The 22,248-nt window shown below is 34.0% G+C and overlaps 1 protein-coding gene across 1 annotated transcript; it reads right to left on the reverse strand.

Moving 5' to 3' along the window:
• Positions 1-838: 838 nt before the first annotated feature.
• LOC141847105 (E3 SUMO-protein ligase SIZ1-like) lies at positions 839-22,202 on the reverse strand. The gene is given in 17 exon segments (XM_074735084.1): positions 839-1,455; positions 2,705-3,812; positions 3,814-3,876; positions 3,978-4,058; positions 4,141-4,245; positions 4,391-4,552; positions 5,039-5,146; positions 5,504-5,577; positions 7,836-7,911; positions 11,586-11,673; positions 14,675-14,743; positions 15,187-15,317; positions 17,799-17,958; positions 18,036-18,108; positions 19,560-19,602; positions 20,102-20,182; positions 21,869-22,202. Coding segments are annotated over 17 exon segments (2,583 nt in total). The 5' UTR covers positions 21,893-22,202; the 3' UTR covers positions 839-1,318.
• Between the last annotated feature and the right edge of the window lie 46 nt (positions 22,203-22,248).

Raw genomic sequence — 22,248 nt, forward strand, 5'->3', positions numbered from 1 at the left:
TTACTTGTAAAATCAAGGGCGATGACTGATGAGAGGTGCATGAAACCATCCATCTCACTCAGTAAGCGATCCTTCTTTGCATTGGGAAATATTGCACGTAAAAAATCCACATAGTTCAAGCACTATTTTGTTTGTGAACTTGCTGCTGGATCTTAAATAGGGTTGCAAACGAAATGAATCGAGATTGTTCATGAGTTTCAAGTTAATTTGAAAAATATTTGATTTGTATTTGAAATTATTAAATTTAAATATGTTTGATAATTTTTTTAAATTAAATTTAAATTTATAATATTTTATTAGATTGTTCATGAGTTATTCATAAGTCGGATTCAAATTTAATTTTGATTATTTTTATATGATTTTAAATTAAGATTGAAATAACTTAATTGAATTTGAATTTAAATTATTTCAAATTATAATTTAATTTTGTTTGAATCAAGATGTGCATAATTCAAATTGAATTTAAATTTAAATTTTATTTCGAATTAAATTTGAATTATTATTTTTTTTTTTGCATTTTCGAGCAAAATGTAAAACCCTATTTATTCCATTAAACAATCAACCCCTGGTAGTAAAGCGAATTCCAATTCTAACCTCCCTGTCCGGAAATGACCAACACACCCCTCCGTCCATCAATTTGTTTCGCCAACAATTTAACAAAACAACTTGAATTGAAAAATTATATTTTGAATACCAAAAATAGTTTGATTGAAAAAACAAACTATAGCAAATCAAGCCGTAAAACAGTGCCAGAGACAGGACGTTTTGGTACAATGAACTGGAAGAGAGGTCCAAATCAATATGATGAGGGCCTGAACTCAAAATTCTTGGCTAGGTATTTGTTCAAAGGACAACATTGCATTGCATGAGCACCAACCAACCACAATTAATTAACAGACTTTCTGTAGATCTAAAGTTAACATCAATGTTGGCCAGTGGATAAATACCCTCTTAGACTGCCACCAATATCGGGTATTAGGGCTATCGACAACATACATTAACTAATGAAACAATTATTATACACCAGCAACAACTTATGTTTACCAAAAGAGGCATCACTTTCTCTCCTATTGAATCTAATTGTATTTTCTGCGGCCCGACATTGGCCGTGACTAACTGAAAAACACTTGAGGTTTACCTCATCATCATCTGGCTTGTGACAGTATTATATGTGGTATCTTTCGGCAGTGGGAATTTCCAGCAATCCTTGTAGATTGGCTGGCCTTCTCCCCCACAAGCAATCATAGGAGCTTCCCAGCGGTGTGAGACATGAAGCCGCCTCTTAATTCCCAATCCGAACCGAGTTGCCGCTTGATAGTTAATCAGAATCTGTGTCTATTGACAGATACAACCGACGCCTAACTGCTCGTTGCTGCCCAGGAGGAGAATCAGGTCTTTGAGTTATTGATGATGGTTTATTGCTTTCGCTGCGGTTTATGCTTAGTAGCAATGAGGCTGCATGTACAGAATAAGCATCAAACAGAGAATGAGAAGCAAAAACAGAGAATGATAATCAGGAATGAATGAGAATTGTCGCCATGTTAGTAATCCATAAAACAAAGAAGGTAGGTATTGTCTACGTAATGAAGACATGCAAGGCAAAGCTCAAGACCAAGTGACTTCATAGAACACAAATCATAATGCATATAACATTCTAGATGCCAATGATATTTCACAAAACATAAAAATAAATTTGAGCTCGTTGTTATTTGAAAATAGGCAACTGCAAAATTGTAAAAATAAGAACCAGATGCAATAAGCATTTTGCATGAAGTAATAAAACATTATGTTACTTAAAACCACAATGCCAATGCAATATATATGGTTAAGATAACCTGCTAATAGCATCAGCTCGTGATGAGTGATGAGTGACACGTGTATGCTGAAGAATGTAGAAGTGTGCTTATTGTTCGATCCATATGCAGTAGCTTGAACCGAACAGAGCTTGAAGCATGTCATATTATCCTGGAGAAATTGTTACGAGGAACGAGCAGTTCGCACAGCTTTCTGGCAGGTGGTAACCTCCCATTGACCAGGTACTCACTTTGAGGCTTAGAAATGGGAAATCAAAGAAATGTGGAAAGGAGATCTCAGAAGAGAGAGGTTGACGAGCTGTAGTAACAACCAAGAGATCTGACCTCACCTTGGCCAACCAAAATCTCAGCTTGGCACTGCAATGGCACTAAAATACCACCTTAGCCCAACTATAGCCCATGCCTGACCAATTCCATTTCAGGCAAGTTGTATTTAACTGAACTGAATCACCCAAGCTTCAGCTAAACTCCCATCAGTTTAGACGAATTGGATTCTAACTTCATTCACCTTGATCAAACTCCAATCACCATGAGACTTTTCTAGTTAATTCTTTGGATTCAAAATCCCTGCTAAGGCTTGAAATTCTAGCAGATCCCTTTCCAGTTGTGTTTTTTTTATTAACATATATGTACATATATTTATCATCAAAAGAAATTAAAACTTTTTCTTTACTTGCTTTCATAGTATGCTTCATAAAGTAGTAAAATCAAAACACTTAACTAAGCATTCTTTAAAGCTTTTGCTGTGAAGTTCTCATGCATAATAGGACAGCTAATTGCTAAATCTATATAGCAAAGTAGAGCACTTGTATTGGTGATGCTAAGCTACTGATGATCGTGAATCATACTTAAGAGATAAGCACTAGTAGTTCTGCTGACAAGGTACTTACCAGCATCATTTAATACATCCTTCTGAGTCTCCGTGGGGGGCTCCAGCTGCCTTGAAATTGATCCATTCAAAGGGGCAGATTCACCATGACCACTGCCAGCAGCGAGTCTAAGAGATATCCAATCATCAGAGTTCATCCCATTTGGTAAGTCAGTTTGGTTAATCATGCCATCTTGAAGGGCTACACCAACTGGCTGGCTAGGAAGAAAAATTTGTAGAGAGGGGTCATCACTTGTAAATGTAAGGGGATCATCAACGAAGCTTTCTTGCATTGCAGCGCTGGCATGACAATTTGAAAACTCTTGGACTTCAGAAGTTTCCTCGCCATTATTTGGTGTCAAACCAAAGCCATTGAGGGGTGGACAGTCAACAATAGTATGTGGATCAGCCAGGACATCTAGGACCTCTGTTCCAAAAAGTTGGAAGTTTGATGCTGGTGGAGGGCAAGTTTGCATTGGCCACATGGGCATGGGCATCCCAAAATCATCAGTGTTATTAAACAACTCAAGGAATGACGTTCCACTTGTCTCTGGACAAGGGTTCTCAGAGTATCTTTCTGAAACCTTGGGATGAGTTGGAAAAGCAACCATATCAATATCAGCTGCATGAACTCCATTTGTAGGTTCAGGAGAAATTAATGCGATGTTATCTTCATCCGAATCACTCAAGCAAATCACATCAGGTTCTTCTAGTGGTGCTGGAGGTCTATCCTCAATACCGTATGCTCCATCAAAAATATTAAAAGGATCAAAGTCATGGCAATTGTTCAGTGACAAATTAAAAGGCCCTTCAAATTCTTGATTTACGCTTTGGTCCTCCCCATCTCTATCACTCCCAGTTGCACTGCTACTCATATTTATTATGTTCTGACTATCATTTTCAAGCCTAAGAATAGGACTCCGAGATGATGAAACCCTAGTATCTTCAGGTCCTCCATTTGCGTCTAATTTCATCCCTAAATTCAGAGTAAATTGGCTCCCCGATGGACTTTTCTGCTTCACATGCCTTGGATCGCCAAAATCAGATTTTGCTTGTACATCTACATTATCTGAGAGGGTACCATCAGGCAAATGCCATTTGGAAAGATCTCGATATTCTACTTCACCCTTTTACACGCCAAGAACCATCAGGCTTTACATCGATCTCAGTTACATCTTCTCCGCAATTTTGAAGCTGTTAGCACCACAAGAAAAGTGATACTGAATATGGAAATGACAAAATCAACATGAAAGTCAAATGGAAAGGCAGCAAATGGAAGTTCCACATAAACCTACCATAGAAGTGATACAATTAAAATATGGATCAATAATAATGTTCTCAAGTGCATAGTTATTTAGACATAATGGGCATTGCCACTGCAAAAGAGAAATTCTTGATGAGTAAACAAGGAAAATAAAGTGAATATTGAGGAAAGAAAAATTCCAAGAACAGCATAACCTTCCGAGATCTGCAGTTAAGCTCTACAAAAGCTGCTAGATCAAAACCTTTCAGATGAGCACAAGGCTTGAACCTTCCTGCTACTCTAATCCGAGAACCAGTCATCTGAAGGTATATTAGGAAAAGATTTTGGTCAGCATCCACAGTGTGATCAGCCATGAAGGAATAGAGGTCAACAACCAGGATAGCTAAATTCATTGACCCAAGGTTGATTTAATTCTTTAGCATAGAATTTTACACTATCACTTACTGGGCAACGGAGACTGACAGTGACAGAATCAGCTACAAGTTCTATATCACTATCACTGTCTGCATTTTCAGCCTCAGCTCCACCGCCAACACAGCGCCGAACACGAGCAAGTGCTTCCTGAAATTGTTCACCATCTGCTTCCTTTGGAACCAGACTAAGAACCTGAAAGATCAATGAGTTAGTTAAAATAAGTCACACTGATTTCGACATTAATATCTACTAAAGGTTGAAACAGAAGATAATGGGAATGCAAGAATAAGTCTCCATGAAATATGATTGATGGTTAGCTATATATCATCAAACACTTAGACAAGCTTTGCTGTATGGAGAATTATACATACACCATACTTTTGCCTTATATAAATATTTGGATGTAGATAATTTGTTAGGAGATATAACAAATATGAAATAGAAATGAAAAAAAGAAAGAGGAATACAAGATGCTCCCACAATTTGGATGAGGCTCAATATCGGTGCTACTGAACCAAAAAGCAAAGCCAATGTTTGGGCGTTATGTTTCTTCCAATGGGTCATCTAGCTACTTAGTGCAAAGAACAACGAGGTAACACAAGGACCATTATCACCAATGAACAATTTGAATCCAGTTAAGATGTAAGTTGCCAATTCAAGAAAATATAGTTACATTACCTGTTGAACTGTCCGCCTCTTAACAAGTCTGATTCCAAAGCAGAAAACACGAGCATCATTCCTTGATAAAACAATTTTGTTAACTCCTTCCGTGCTACATGTGCTAATCTGAAAAAGTAAATCAGATAATAGTAACTAAAAAAAGGAGAAAATGGGATAGCTAAATGAATAAAGTATCCTCAGAACTTGGAGATTGCTAGAAAAATCTATTTATATTTATTTCTTTATTTGGTTCAGTGGAAACCTTCTATTCTACAAGTTTAATGATGCTTGCTAATAGCAACTCTGTCAGGAAAAAGTAAATCACTGATCAAAGTGGATTGCAGTGACAATGATTTCAGGAATAGCTCTCCGTCTGTTAAAAATCAACTCAAGTAAAATGCATTGATTGCAATTCTGAGGTGGAAGAATCTAGGTTTCTTTATATAGACAGTTATTTCAGTGTGAGGGAAGCAAGGAACTAACCACTGGACCATCATCACGGCCATTTATTCCCAATAACTGTGAGCCTGGTCTAGCAACCACTCTGACCAAAACACCTATTTCAAAGCAAGATAAGCACATATAAGTAATTGACAAAATATCCCAACAGTAAATGTTAATCTCCCTGAAATGATGCAACTTTGCCATGAACTGCAGAATACTATTTCTAATTTCCACCTTAGTGGATTCTTCAAAGAATACTGAAGTACGTCAGCTGATTCATTCTTTTTGGATGTGGTTATGCATGAGACCAATTAGGTTAGTTGCTACTCATGAGATATGTCAGTCCCGCATTCATGTAAGTCATTTGTAGAAATTATTAAGATAACTACAACAAACTGTGCCCTCCAACAGAGAAGGATCACTAGAAAGATGTTACAGGATCACTGAGTTTTATGTATATTGAATTATCATTTTTAGGATATATTTGGTTTGGCATTTTTTATGTATATAAATAACTGAAATGAGATTGCAAAAATGTATAGGTGTGACATTACTAAAAAGAAAAATAAAAAATAGTAGTATATGAGATCAATTAGGTAAAGCTCTAATTTATAATAAAATAAGAAAAATAGATAGAGATGGTATGAACATACTTTAATTATACTAGTTAAATCCAATATAATATATATAATATTATACAATTATATAATATTTTGAGTTCATGTCATATCAATTATACTATTATTAGGATAATAATTATATGATATAATATTAATGCTAAACGAAATTTATAATAATTACATTATTACAAAGCATTGTGTATATAAATATCTTATACAATTTATGATACCATTTTCATCATCTCCTATACAGTCATATTTTTTTGTTATTGGATATTGGGTATATATAGAGGTATGTGGTGATAATATTAGCATTGTTATATTAATACTATGTATCCTCTATACAATATTGTGTATATAAATACTATGTTATTAGCACTAACATTTCCATCATTTTCTTCATCTCTATATTAGCATTGCTAAACTGTTTTTTGTTATTGGGTATGAGGTGATTAAAAAATTTAGGTTTTTTGAAGCAGCATTACTACCTTCTACTCCTCTTCTTTGCCTCTAGCGGTCATACAACTAAACTCTTTAACTGTTAGTTTTCATCTTGCACTTGTCCTTTCATGTATTTTCTACATGACTTAATGTGAAATTAATTATTTATTGTCCATTCAGCATCTCTTTTCTCTTGAATTGGTGGTAGACCTTTACTTTGTCTCTCCTAACATCTCCCTCGCTGGGAGTATAATAACCAAAAACTAGTCTCCTATCATTTCTCCTCTCAGACTAAATGTTTGAAACCTAATCTCCGAGTACACCTAAGTCAATCATCTCTTTTTTTTTTTTTTTTTGCCTGGTTAAGCATAAAAATGTCCTCAGAAAAAAAAATGCAAAAAATTGTTATACTATGTAAAAAAATCTATAGGAAAAGAAAGGCCTTAAAAAAAGATAGACATTTTAATAATAGAACATTCTATTACTTGAATAAAGTACCCATGTCAGAAGTAACTGGATAATGTGGAAGCGCAAAATAATGCAATGCTATAGTCCACTATAATACAAACGTTGAATATAAGGCTCCAACACATAAAACTTGCTAAATTATAGAGAAATGCTCTATTAGTCTACCCAATCCAACCAGCCAGTGGACTAGTAAACCCACATTTTTGCAATTTTGTGGAAGGAAGCTAGTTGGACTGCTCAAAATTCTGATTACAATGTTCAGATCAAATCCAATCGGTTTGGTTAGGCTTTTAAATTTATGCCTACACTAACGCAATCACTGTATCTGTTATTGTCACAATAGGGTTTAAGAGAATTCCCATTTACGAGCTTAGAAACCAAGGAACTAAAAATATGAAAGAAAATGAAGATCATGAAAAGGTCCAGGATAACATGATAAAGTTATCTCTATCAACTTTGCTCAAGAATGTTATAGTGAATCCTACCATCAACTTCAAAGTATGTTTTACAAACATTAAGTCTCTATGGACAATGACAAAAAAAGAGAAGTCATTTCAAAGTTTGAACAATGAGTGGGAAGTCAAGTTAAACAAAGAGGTACATTTGTTGCAAGATAAAAAAAAGAACCTGTGTGATGGAAAGCTATTGCAACTTTTACCACCAATTTTTTATTTTAATCACATGCAACTATAAATCTGAAATACTATGCCCCTTATTTCACTAATTATGGCATTACGAATTTAAGACCTGGGAGAGAGTGAATCTTGCACCGAAAGCCATAACATTCCAACAACTTACTGGAAAAGTTTCAATTTTACAAAACTAAAAGTGTGGTTCCATACCATTGACCTGCAACTCGGTAAACTGGGGCCAATGCATTCTAAATGGAACCTTATCATTGAGTAGTAGAGACCAAACCTGCATAGAGGCTGTGCGGTTATAATAGAATAGAATCCAGTAATTAACTTCTCGCACAATAAAACAATAAAACATAGCTAAAGTGAAAACTTGCACTATGTATCATATGCAATATTAGATGGCCCCATGGCAAAGGGCTCATGAGCAAGATGAAGGCAAAGTCAAGCTCAAAGCCGATGATAAAGGTCCCAATCGGAAGATGAAGAGTATAACAAGCATTGAATAGTGGGACTCATAAAACCTTTCTCCTGCATTACTCCTATTATTTCTTTTTCAATTAAACAGCACAGCAGATCTCTCTCCTCTCCTATTCCTTCTTCATTCTCCCAAGCAAACATAGCCTAGGTTTTCCCTTCTCCCATTCCTCCCCCTTCTTCCAAGCAAAGATAGCCTAGGGTCTTCCTTTTCCCCATTCCTCTCCCTTCTTCCTATCATCTCAATTTCTGGTCCAAGTAAATTAGGACCTAAGAGATGACCAAATAAGATTTCACATTTGTACAGAAGGAGCATAAATAAGTAACAATTGCAACTATGAGAAAGTCAATTGTATGCATAGGAGAGTTACAATTTAATTCATATGTATTTGCCGACCATGAATGGTATGGGGAAAAGATCATTAGTGTCAGGGATACAACATTTAAAATCATGGTTTACTCTGGTAAGGTCAAGAATTACCCACTAGAGAGTACTAGCAGATGAACCATCATTTTTCACTTGTTTGGCTGTGAACTGTCTGTTATATTTGAGAGGTGTCTTAAGGCAAATTGTCTTAGATAATGTACTATTTAGATAAATAAAATCACTATTTGAGTGTACATTCTCTATGTATTTGATTAGATTTGAAACTCAATTAATGAGGTCCACAGTACAATACATAGTATGAGAGAAATTATGATTGAATCACAATTAGTGGGTATTTCTACATATGTAATTATATGCGTATTGAAATATTCCCTAGTCGATGAATTGATAAGACTGAACATCATTGATTCTGTAAGACTGACATATGTTAGACTCTTTGGTTTAACCAAGCAACCGATCCTAACTGACTGAAAACATTAAGATGTTGAGAGTTAATATATGGATGCTGATTAAGGGTAACTAGTTTATCGGAAGTGACCTGCCATGAGACTTCATATGGTTCTATACATGTTTATGAAAATCTCATTGCAGCTCGAGTGCAAGTTTATTTCGACTTGAGGTATTCAAGTCATCTTGATCATGGATGTTGGGTTGTCATGGAGACTTATACTTTAACACCTTAAGCAAACGTCTTAACGGAGGTGTGTATCCGGGATGATTGAGAATAAGTTAAAGTGTCCGAATGTGATTAAGTAGCCTACAAAGGATACATCACTCCTTTTATTAGGAGACGTATACCCTATGGCCACTTGTCAGGATTGTTACTCGTAAGTCTTTGACCAAAACAGGAACACGTCAAGAGGATGGTCCTCTTGGACAGATGTTTTGAGTAATTTGAATCCGCAGGACAAGGAATTACTGCTTGGGTTAGGTGTGATGTATTTAGCCTAGTGGAGACTGATACGTAGACTATGCCCTGAACTAAACGAGTATAAGATGAGTGAAAGGAGCAGAAGCATGAACAACTATAGCTGCTTAAAGGTTCAGAAGTAGTTATGGAATCAACTATGATTTTCTGATTAATTGGGGGTCATGATGTACTACTAGATGTTACTCATGATCTATCTATAATTAATGATTAATTATGGACGGTCGATATATATAGGGAACATATAAGGTCACATGCACTACAAGATTATCAAAGAGATATAAAATGAGTTTGAGAATTAGATTCTCAGATCGAGAGAGATTGAGTCTGGTTAGACCAAACGAAGGGCAAATATAGAAGATATTTTATCGGAATGGAAGCGCGGATATGTCACGTCTTTTAAAGACAAAGTGGACCCTCTTTGGTTTAATTATAAATCAAATTGATTTGATTTTAATTAAAAGATGGTTTGATTTTAAACCAACATGGTTTGGTCTTGAACCAAACTTAAGACTATCAGTTTGGATTTTGGGCTAACGGAGACAGATTTTGGTTCGCGAATCAAACCTGTTAGAGATCTATAAATATATCTCTGGAAAAGAGATTTAACGATTTTGGAAAACCTAAAGGTTAGGTTTTTCATTTTCTCTTCTCCTCCTCATTGTCGCCGCCCACCTCCTCCTTGCCACCGGCCACCCTAGGGGTGCTTGCCACTGTCCAATAGAGCTTCCAGGCGATGGTTTTCCACCGGCATCCAAGGCTCCGACCCTCTCTTCCCCTTCCGGCCATCCACCAACCTTGGAGTGAAGCTTGTCGTGCCAAGCAAGGGTTGTTTTTCAGTTGCGAGGTATCCTTCTTCTTCCGTCTTTGGCTATTGTTCTGACAAACAATTGTTGTTGTCAGAACTCCCACGCCATTAGGCTTGCTGCCCCTCGTCGGCAACAAACCGTCTGACCTTCGAACGGTGGCTTAATCGCTTCCATTCAGTTTGATTTGTATTATCAAGTTGCTTTGAACCGTCGGATACCGAATCGAATCATAGGTTCTCTTTTGGATCATTTCGTTTCTTTCCTTCGACTAGTATCGAAACGGAGACACGACATGTAACTTAGTGAAGTTGTCTCAAGGAGATCTCGGCGTGGATACACATAGAGGCAATCTTTCTAAAGGTTGCTAGTTGATGTCGTTTCCGCTTCGCGTCATCCAACAAGTATATTTTATGAATATCATTTATTTCTATGATTATGTCTGCATACGTGTGTATTCTCGTATGATTTTTGATGCACAAATTGTAATAATATAGATTATTACGCTCCCGCTACTTATTTAGTGAAATAAATTTTTAAAACATGCATAGAGAAACCCAACACTGCCTATACAAAGCAGTATATAGTCGATATACCGCCATGTTCTAAATGGATAGCTTGTATTGAGAAATAAACCACCTACTACAATCAATATGCCTTATGCTTTGACACAGACAACTACAGGAGGAAGAAGAGGCAATACAAGGACCAATGGTGCAGCACCTGATCCATCAGAAAAACCAAGCTATCTATGTCTCAAGTTGTTCCCTCTAAAGCAGTTGATGGAATGATCAGCAGCAAACAATGAAAACAACAATAAAGAGTAACCTTGATAAGGGTTTTTTAAGGCATAATTGGTTTATAAGATAATGTGATAATGTGAATGAGTAATCAATGAAATTTTAAGTAAAAAATGCATTTAGTGTAGACTGTCTTGTCCCTATCTCTCACAAGAGGCTTATGTATGTGACGACAACAGGATTTTCTTTCTCTTCTTCTAAATGTTCTTCCTCTTCTTGCATCCTTTCCATACCACGTAGATGGGCAGCAAGTGACTGTACCAAGTACTAGTACAGTATGGTAATGGACCAAAATTTTAGATGCCCATAGCAGTCTAGTTCGGCATTAGTGTTATTCAATAGTTTAAATTGCAGTTAAAAATTAAATTCTTACTACGAGTTATAGAACAAAAAAAGAGAGTTAAAGCAATAATATACATAGTTGCAGACCAAGAACAATAAGATGGCCAAATGACAATTCTAATACTTTGTTAGTAGCTTTAGAAAATGTGAATGAACCACATGGCAACATCTACCATATAATTTGTAGTAAATGAAAACAAGAGAATCATAATAAACCTGGAGACTGAAATCATGTCTTTGTAAAAAATCCTTATCTGATCTTGACAACTGAAATGTCCTCTCTGCATTCTGCACTGTATTGATGCTGAAAGACAGAAGCATAGGAAACACAACTTAAGGATGCAGGAAAAGAAATGTTCAAGCACAAAACAAATAACAAGTATATCAAAGAATTTTAAAAAACTTCACAATTCATGTAAAAAGAACTTATGTGATGCTCCACTGCATTGAATATACAGCGGCATACTGCTTATTCTTCAATTGGTTCACTCATACCTAGTTGAATGTCACATATGGTCATTAGGTTAAGTAGACAAGCTATCTTGCTTATCTTTAATTTAATCAAATAAAAAGAACCAAAAATGAAAAGGGAAGATATCCCTTAGTCAAAAAGATGTGATAATAAAAAAGCTATTACAATTTGGAAAGTGGCATATACTTCAATAAGGCTTGATGTCAGGTTTAGTTGTGAAGACTTTAGATCTATATCAACAGAGAAGATCTAGATTCCCTTTCCACAAATTGTATGGAAATTAATATATCACAATCCAGCCACAAGCAAAGAGCAAATAATAATAATATTACTATAATGAGGCAACTATTGATACTTATGCTTCCTAAAGAAGATTATCCAATTTCCAAGCCAATTTTAGAAGTTTTTGCATAAGCACTACATGATTTTGTAGCTTTGTCGGTGTAAGTGCTAAAAATTCTGATAGTATTTGTTATTCATTAGGAAATGAGGGGAAAATATATTTAATGGATAGCAAAATTGATTTATCTCTCAATTAGTTAAATTATATTTTTAAAATCACAATGAAATTATATAATACAAAGGAGTGGGTACCCAAATGTTTGTATATAACCCCCAGAAAGATATGCACTATGGAGTTTGATTACTATTGCTTGCATACGGATTTTAAAACCTCGCTCTATATAAAATTCTATCAAGAATTTAGTATGTAGTGCTAGAATGATTGATTTAAAACATAAAAAATAATATGAAGGAATGAAGTGCCCAGTTCATCATGCCCATGACACACGTGTGTTTATGTGACTAAGACTGGAGTCTAGGTCACACTGAGCCACAGTGATGCTGTATCACTGTACATGACAAAATTGTGCAGTACCAATCAAGACAAACTCCACCAATAAGAAAGAACAAGATCAATGGAGAGGCATGGCTCATTTACTTTCAACATTCAACTTGGGCTGAAATTAACCATTGACCCTCTTACATATACATATATTTTATGCCTTCTTGTCGATTCACGCAATTTTCAACACTCAAATACTCACTCTCTTATATCATCTTGAAAAATTGAACTGTGAATACTATGGTACCCAAAATCCCAAGCCAACAAAAAGCACAGCTTCGACATGTGGCAGAAGAAAAGAACCAATTATTGCTAAAATTCTTGGAGATGGATGAGACCACCATAACATTAAGCTACAAAATGCACACCTTGAGCAGGAATATGACTGGGACCTAGCAAGATGAATGCAAGAGGAAAAACCTAAGGGGGTGTTTGGTTGGGGGTTATCATTGATAACCTTGGTTATCTGTCTAAAGTTATCAACCATAAGCTTGTTTGGTTCAGGTTATGATTGACTCCCAAATAACACAATATCACCGCTACATCAGCAAATGGGTTATAACCCGGGAATATGATTACCTTGACAGCCTAAGGTTTTCTACAATTCCGGAGGTTAATGAAATTTTTTTCCATGATTACCTTTCGATTTTAAAACTCAATTAATTAAAATGTATTATGAAATCTAATTGAAACCGAGTTAATTAATTTAATAAAATTTAATTTAAAATTTTATAAATTTAAAAGAAATAATTTATTTTAAATTTTTAAAAATAAAATTAATGAATTATATTTGTTAATTTAATGAATTATTTTATTAGAATAATTATTTTAATATATTATTTTATTAAAATATATATATATTTATGTTAAATTTGAAAAATAAAATTAATAAATGATGTTTATTAATTTAATAAATTATTTTAATGAATTATTTTATTAAAATAAAATTAACAAATTATATTTATTAATTTAATGAATTGTTTTATTAAAATAATTATTTTAATGAATTATTTTTTTAAAATATATATAAATTTATTTTAAATTTTTAAAAAATAAAATTAATGAATTATATTTATTAATTTAACAAATTATTTTATTAAAATAATTATTTTAATGCATTATTTTTTGAAAATTATATAAATTTATATCAAATTTTAAAAAATAAAATTAATAAATGATGTTTATTAATTTAATAAATTATTTTATTAAAATACTTTTTTAATGAATTATTTTTTAAATATATATAAATTTATTTTAAATTTTAAAAAATAAAATTAACGAATTAATATTTATTAATTTAATAAATTAATTTATTAAAAATATATAAATTTATTTTAAATTTAAATTATATTTATTTTTTTGATATATTATCAATTTATTATCATTATTAATATTAATATTAATATATTATTTAATTTAATTTAATTTATTTAAATCAAGAGTAATATAATAAATATTAAACTGGTTATGTTTTATTCCCTCCAAATAAATAAGTTGAACCAAACAATATTAGATTATATTTTATATCCCATAACCAAGATTGTATATGATAACTTGAACCAAACGCACTTTAAGAGTTGATGAGTCAAATACAAGAGGAATGCAGAGGAGTTTTGGAAATGCAAAAACAATCTTTCAATAGAGGAAGGATGTCCAACTGACATAAATAGTATGCATAACTGCAGAAATGTGTCAGTCTGTTACAACTGCACTACTCAAACTGTTCATGCCAGACATTACATTGTTTAGAATTTAAGATCAACTGTCTACCACCAAATTGTAACCAGATCACAAGATTCAAACTTAGGTAATGTAAGTAGACACACTCAATTTAGGCAAATACAAACTTGCAGCTGCAGAATAAGAACAGGTATAAGAGGGTTCTAAGTTAAAACCAAACAGTTTTGCATATTGCAACATCAGAAGCTGGCATGACAATTCAAGGAATCATGCACAAATATTGAAATCAAAGACAAGATGGTCGCTTACCAGTCATCTGCTAAGCCACTGGAAGACAACTTCACTGGAAACAAAACGTGTTTCACTGTTATCCAGAATCTGCATTTCAGAAGACCTGCTATGTTGATCAACTTATCCTAGAAATAAAGGTTGAGACGGATATATTGCAAGAGATTCAATTATAACAGGTATCTTTCAGAACAAAGTAACTTTGTGCAAGCAGAAAAGAGGAGTTTCAAACTATAGCTAGGATGATGATATCTCTATAGCCTCAAAACAAACTTCAACTCAGATGTGCAAATAATAAAATAAACTTGAGCATGACAAGAATTATTGAATTGTCTAACGTATCTACAATCTGTGAAAACATTAAGCAAATAAACATTTCAGTGACTGATGACTATTGATAATCCAACAATTACAAGTTAAAATGTTAAAGAATGAACAGGGAATCTTCTTAGAGCATCCCATATGAATTGTAGTAAGATTTCCTCATTACTGAAAACATGCTTATGAGCACTAGAAGGATCAGTAGGACATACGGGTCTGCACGATTTATTCTGCATAGTTCACAATAGAAGTGAGATGGAACTTCAGGAGTACTGTCCCCAGGTTTTTCGGGTATAATAACACAATCAATATGCTGCCAGACTCGACATCGATTATCTTCACACTGCAAAAAAAAGGGAAAAAACAATCTGTAATAAGAAAGTGTGGATAATATTAACAATAACTCAAGCAATTAACAAAAAAATCTTTGTAGATCAACATTGCTAGAAAGAAACTTTAACAGAAAAAAAGAACCCGAATCATCAAACAAGGATGACTGTGCATCAGTCAAAAAACTGATTTGAAACTCAATGGTGTTTGAATGGCTAAGTGCAAATTGAAATTCTTATAGTTGCAGAGTGTGCTATCATAAGCACTAGCACTAATTATTTTGTTTTTTCTTTGAATGTTTTTTTCATCATTATTGATATTATTATCAAATTGTGCTTATGGCAACCATTTGAGATAGGTTACATGGATCTTATTGCTTTAATGAGCTCCTGCAAGGTTATATCATTGTCATCATCACAATCACCCACATCATCATCAAATTGTGCTGGTCCCAACTATGAAAAAATATAGATCAACTAAGTTAGTGTTTATTACACTATTGTTTTGGTCTTAAGCCCCTGGCATCTTCACTTTAATAACTAAATTTCTCAAATTTTAAATTTATTAATCATCTTTAAACAAATTCATACCATCTCAACCTATTCTTATCTCATTTATCATCTATTTAACCAACACCTGACTGCTCTCAAACACTTTTTTTTGTATATTTTATCCTTTTAGTACCCCCCACATCCATGCATTATCATCTTTGCAACATTAATTTTTCTTGAACATATTACTTCCTTACACCTCATCACACCATCCATAAAGTATGTAGGATCATATTATGGTCGAATGATTTTTTCCCTTTTAGCATAAAGGGACACAATGATTTTCCATTCTTCAGCCTATTAATGATATCTTCATAGTCTCTCTAGTAAAGAAAAAACGAAAGATAACTAAAAACCTTACAATAGTTTCAACTTATCTTATAATCATTAGATTCTAAATTCTTTTTCTGCAGTTCAAGCTTCAAATTATTTAATTACACAATCATCAATTAACACAATCTTGTCAATAAATAACCATCACCAAGAAGGTTTAGTTCAGTATGTTTGGTGAGCCTATGGTACTAAGGTAAAATGATAGACTTAAAAGTTAAAATTGACCTTTCGAGTAAACCTAGGGTTATATGAAAATCATTTATCATATTCCTAGTAAGACTAACATAGTTACTACATTATCATACATATCATTTATGGCACTAATATATGATTACTTAATAGTCTTTTCTTTTCTAAAAGGTATTACAATATCATAAGCTTTTAGTAGTTAATAAAACACTTATGCAAATCTTTCTTCTCTTCTCTATGTTTTTTATATGCTATTAAATAAATAGCATCTATAATCAAAATTTCGGACATGTAATCAAATTGATTCTCTGAAATTTTTATCTTACTTCTTTTCATCCTCTCAATCACTCCTCCTCAGAATATCATGGTATGATTTATACACTTGATACCTCTACAATTTGGACAACGATATATATTACCTTTGTTCTTATAAATAGGTAGTAGAAAAATTTTTCCTCACCTTCTTAGTTCTCAAAACATTAAGTTTCTTATACAAAGTGTAATTAGAGCATTTAAGCCTCATGAGAAAAAAAAAATCCTTGTAATTCTATACTATGGTTTAGAGACTAAGTAGATTAGAAAATTCTAGGAAAGATTTGCCTCCTCTGGAGTTTAATTTCTTGAATACTTTTCAGTTGTCTCAAAATTTTAATTTTCTTATACTAAGATAAATAAGAGCATTAATTTCTATGCTATGGTTTAGAAATTTGGTTGATTAAAAAATTCTAGGAAAGATTCACCTCCCCTAAAATCTTACTTTTTAGAATACTTGTCTTTCCTGGCTCCTTGTCTTGTTGAAAAAGTAGCAAACAAGAATTTTAATGCATGCACCTCAAAACAGTTGGTGAAATTTCTAGATATTTCCTTCTTATGAATTTAAAATAAACAGTAATTTATTGAGTCGCGCACCTAAGTTACTCAATCATGCACCCTACTTTTAAAATTACCAACTCATGCACCTGTTTTCCAAAATAGTCATTCCCTCGGCCATTTGCCTTTTCGTTGCCGTCTATCCACCAACTTGACCGCGATTTCACAACCAAGTCGCAGACGATGTGAAATAACGCAGCCACCATTTCGTGGCCGCCTCCGCTGCCTATTCAAGTGGCCACCGGTCAGACAGAAGGCGGAGGAAGGCAAACGACAGAGGAGGGAAAGAGTATTTTTGGGATACAAGTGCATGAGTTAGTGATTTTAAAACTAGGGTGTGTGATTTGGGTTTTGAAAAATTTAGGTGCATAGTTCAGTAAATTGTCATAAAATAGAATACCAGACTTGGAAATAGAGACAACAAATCCAAACATAATACTAATAAACATCCTGTGTTTATTATTATGTTTAACTAATTTGAATTATCTTCTAAAATATAGTGTTCAAGAAGATTGTTTTACAGCATTTAAAAGTTAGAGAAGCAGCAGTACCTGAATCATTGATTCAGTAATTAATGATTTCCCACAAGGACAGCGGACTTTCATTTCTTGCTTGTATGAATCAAATTCTTCCTTAGGTTTTGCATGACTAAATTCGGAGCCACTGAGCTTTCTAGATGCTAAGTCTGTGGTTCCAGGAATTTGCATTTTTCTGTGAGAGGCATGCCAGAATACATTTCACAATAATGTAAAGGTGAAAGGGTAAGAAACAACAGAAGCAATAATCACCTATATGTATCTTCGATTATTTTAATTACTACATCTCTACTCATATTTCTCCTCCCCCAAACTGGTTTAGGAACTGCACAGAAAGATTCAAATCCACTCTTGGTCAGTATGTATATCAAAGAAACAGTAAATGAATGGAAGGGAGTAAGTGCATTAGTGCATAGGTAAATGGACGATACAAGGTTCTGCTTCAAGGTACCTTGAAGTAAGATAAGAGGAAAATCTATGAACTCCACATTGTATAAAGTGCAATTTTTCTTTTTATATATTTTTTTAAGTATTTAAATTAACAAGTTGAAAGAAACAAATACATAAGATCTTGTTAGTCGTCTTAACTCACTGAAGCACTTGAAGATCTCAACACTACACAAGTAACAACACAAGTAGCAGCCAGGCAGCTGGCATTAAGCTTGACTTCAATAAATGACGGGAAGCAAAAAGCATTTATAATCTTAAAAACAAACAAAGATGCCTTCAAAAGAATGGAAATCCTATATTACCGATTCCAACTTATCAGATGAAGGGCATTCCATATTTTGATTTTAGATTCTAAATAATACCCAGCTTAGATATAGAGGGAAAACAAAAACGGCTATGAAAATAACTAGATGCAAATTGACATCATATAACCTAATTTAAAATTCATGTTGAGTAAATAAACTATCCTTTGGTTGCAAAATATGGTTTATCAAAAACATGATTTAAAATCTCGTGCCGAATCACCCGGTACAAACAAAAACATTTCATTCCACTAGCCGACTGACACCGGCATGAGCACGCCCAAGGTCCCAAAGCCCCATGGACGGACGCAACGCGAGCCCTACAGCCACTGTGGGCGCATCATGCGAGCCCCCGCAGCTACTGCGAATGCGTCGTGCGGCCCCACGATTGCCACAGACACGTCGCGCGAGCCCCGCGGTCCCCGTGGAGGCCTCTCGCAAACCTTGGAGTCGCCGATAGCACAGAACAAGAAGGGGACAACACTAAATTAGCTTTTAATTAAATAAAAGGTTAAATAATTTTAATCAACTCTTAGCTAAAATATAAATAATTTAAATAGGCTTAATTATAACTTAATAAAACTATTATATTAATTTAATATATATATATATATCTTTTTTTAAAATTATTTTATTATTTTGTATTTTTTAAATATTTATATTAAATTTTATATTTTAAAAATACCGAAATCATATCAACACGGCACGATACGGTACCGAAATTGTATCGTGTTCCAATCCTCAACCGAAACCACAGTGTCGAGATTTTAAACCATGATCAAAAAGAAAAATGAGGCATATAAATGCAAAACTGAATATCAATTTATCAACGCCAACTAACTCGAAAAATTAAACAGAAATGAATTCAGTGAAACAAAAAAGTTTAGCAACTGAGAGAGTGACAAACTACATTTCTTTTTCAACAAGGTCTACATACTAAAGTGAAAGCATGGGAAGTGATTCTAATGGTGCTTCCAAATGAAGTGGGATGAAAATAGCAAACAAAGTTAAGCAAATTCAATACCCTGATCATCTGCAAGGAGAGCCAAAATTCTGTCCATTAGTTCCTGCATGATATAAGTTGATCAAGATCAAGCAAAGCCATCTAGAGAAGCCAATAAAAGTGAATGACAAAAAGACTGTAACTTAGATAACAACTCAAAATTCAAATGCAGAATGGCTGATCATAGAAGAAAAACTATTTTTATGCAAACCATTTGAATATGAGATGTTCAAAAATAAGCATGTTGTACAATTTTAATGGGAAATATCACATAGTTCTGCACAGAACATAAAAGTTCAAATGCAAATTTAGTTCTTATGCTTGAAATTGAACTTTATTAATAAAAATACTCTTAAAGAACAAAATATCAACAAATTAAGAATGTCAAATGAGGAGAGAAGGCCATGTCAAGTGAGGAGGAAAGATGAACTTAAACATGTAGTAGGCCTTTGGTTGCAATCATAAGGCGGTTATTTCATCATGTACCAAACTGCAGCAATTATGTCATTTGGATTAAAATAACTTTGTTGCTGGCCTATATAGAATAGAAAAAACTGACTAACCTGCTTCTTCCCTTGCTTGGCAAGACCAAGTTGGGTCAGGACATCTTTGAGTTCTTTTATTCTAAAGTATGTCAACTTTTCCTGATGAGATAAATTGGCAAAGGCATTAAAATCTGACAAGAAAAACATCCATTATACTGCAAGATAGTCTGTGTGCATAATTACACAAAGGAAAACAAATAGCATGTTCTTCAACTCATGCATCCCCAAATTTTTACTATTATATTTATACATATATGTATTAGGTTTATCAGCAACACCCAAGGAATGTGCTAATTATGTCATTATGTTTGTTACAACAAACTCAGTTAAATAGAACATAAATACAAATGGAATAAAGGAAATCCAACTTTAAGTTGGTCCTCATTCATTTGTCCAAATTAAGTTGATCTGCATGAACATAGCATTATTGATCATGATTTTCTACAACTTGAACTCATCGTTTGAGAATTTATATGTTGACAAGAATCTCTTTTGTGTTTTTTTTTCTTCTCTTTTTGTATAGGCCACATATTATTGTGAATTTTTCAAAATGGGTGCTTCAGAAACCTATTCAAAATCAGTTTGTAGGTTGTAACAGCATTAAGCATGTCCATAAACTTAAGTATCTTGATGTCCAAGTCTGCTTATAGCTTTTGTTGAGGTAGCTATGAGGTGAGGAAAATTAAATGGTATACTATCTACTGTGGGTGATCTATCCCAGGAAACTGGCAGCCACTATCAAGTGCAGACTAGATAATTGTACTCTTAAAACCCAAAGATTCATTAGCATAGGCAGTCCTGCAGTATCCTTATTGTTTTTTGAATGTTTGTTGAATTAAAATTACAACCAGGTGATTACTTTCAAAACTAATTGATACAGGACATAGGCACGTGCCTTAATAGCAATCTCTTGTCAAGAGACAAAATAGAGTAAGCAGACAATCATGAGAATCTACCAAACAAAAATTTGATTCACAAATCATACCATACTGAATTATTTACAATTACGCCTATATGTAGATTTTTGCTATCTAGAAAAAGGAAATAAATATTCATGAAGCTAATAGACACATTATATCATTATTACCATACATAAAATATTAAATCTAGAAAATATATCTTGCAAAAGTATACATCATTCTCCAAAACCGCAATTCATGTGAATTGAATGAGTCCAACATCTTTCTTACTGCTATTGACTGACAAGAAAAGAGTGCATTCTATATATGATAGATAGTGTATGAGATAGAAAGATAAATGGAGCTCCCGCAACCTCATGTTGGAATAAATACTTTGTGTGCCTCGACTGAAAAATATAGCAGTATGTAGCTCGTCTGAAAAATCTTCTACCTTCCTAGGCCATCATGGACAAGCTTAATTGTGGTGCTCTGATACCATTTGATACAACATACTTTAATTGACAATCTTATGGCAAGAAGGAACACATGGGAACGGAATATCTCAAGCAGGTACCAACTGCTATCTTAGTTCATAATCTATGACATAATGAATTACTCATAGTTATCACTATATCTGCTTTTGTTCTCAAGCAGGTACCTCATAACGGTTTGATCATTTAACTAGCAAAAGGAAGCAATGGAAGTCACTCTTCCATCCTTGGCACAATGAATTTCCACCAAAATACCAAATTTCTCTCCAATTTGACGGCAAACACATCTTTCCTCTCATTATCGATCTAACTACCAACACTCATTTATCCCACCCGTCACCCAAAGGTAATAAAAAAAAATTAAGTTCAGAAAGCGCGATAGAAAAGAGATATACTCGACAACTAGCCGCCGACTCCATCAAATCCAGTTCTTTCACGGTGAATTCCAAGAACACTTTAGCTTTCTATCCCAACTGACAAAGCTCCGATGCCGGAGCCCGAGAAAACACAAAATTCGCTCAAACAAGAACCGCCTCCGCAGATCTTCGCATCGATTCACGGCGACATGGAAACCCAGGCACCAGTATAGCTGTGAGACATCCCGGCCTAAAATCCTCCAGCGAATTCAGGATTAGGAGGCAACCGATCAATCTGTATAGGTTCAGGAAGATCGAGCCGAGCACGGGGGTACGAGATCGCCGGCGATTCGTCGCCGCCCGCCGTATGGATGAAGCGAGCTCCGAAGAATTCGATGAAGGGAAGGTGAAAGAGGATT

The sequence above is a fragment of the Curcuma longa genome, chromosome 16, assembly GCF_044706935.1.
Source record: "Curcuma longa cultivar G26 ecotype Majalengka, Jawa Barat chromosome 16, ITB_CL_G26_1.1, whole genome shotgun sequence".
Taxonomy (NCBI): domain Eukaryota; kingdom Viridiplantae; phylum Streptophyta; class Magnoliopsida; order Zingiberales; family Zingiberaceae; genus Curcuma; species Curcuma longa.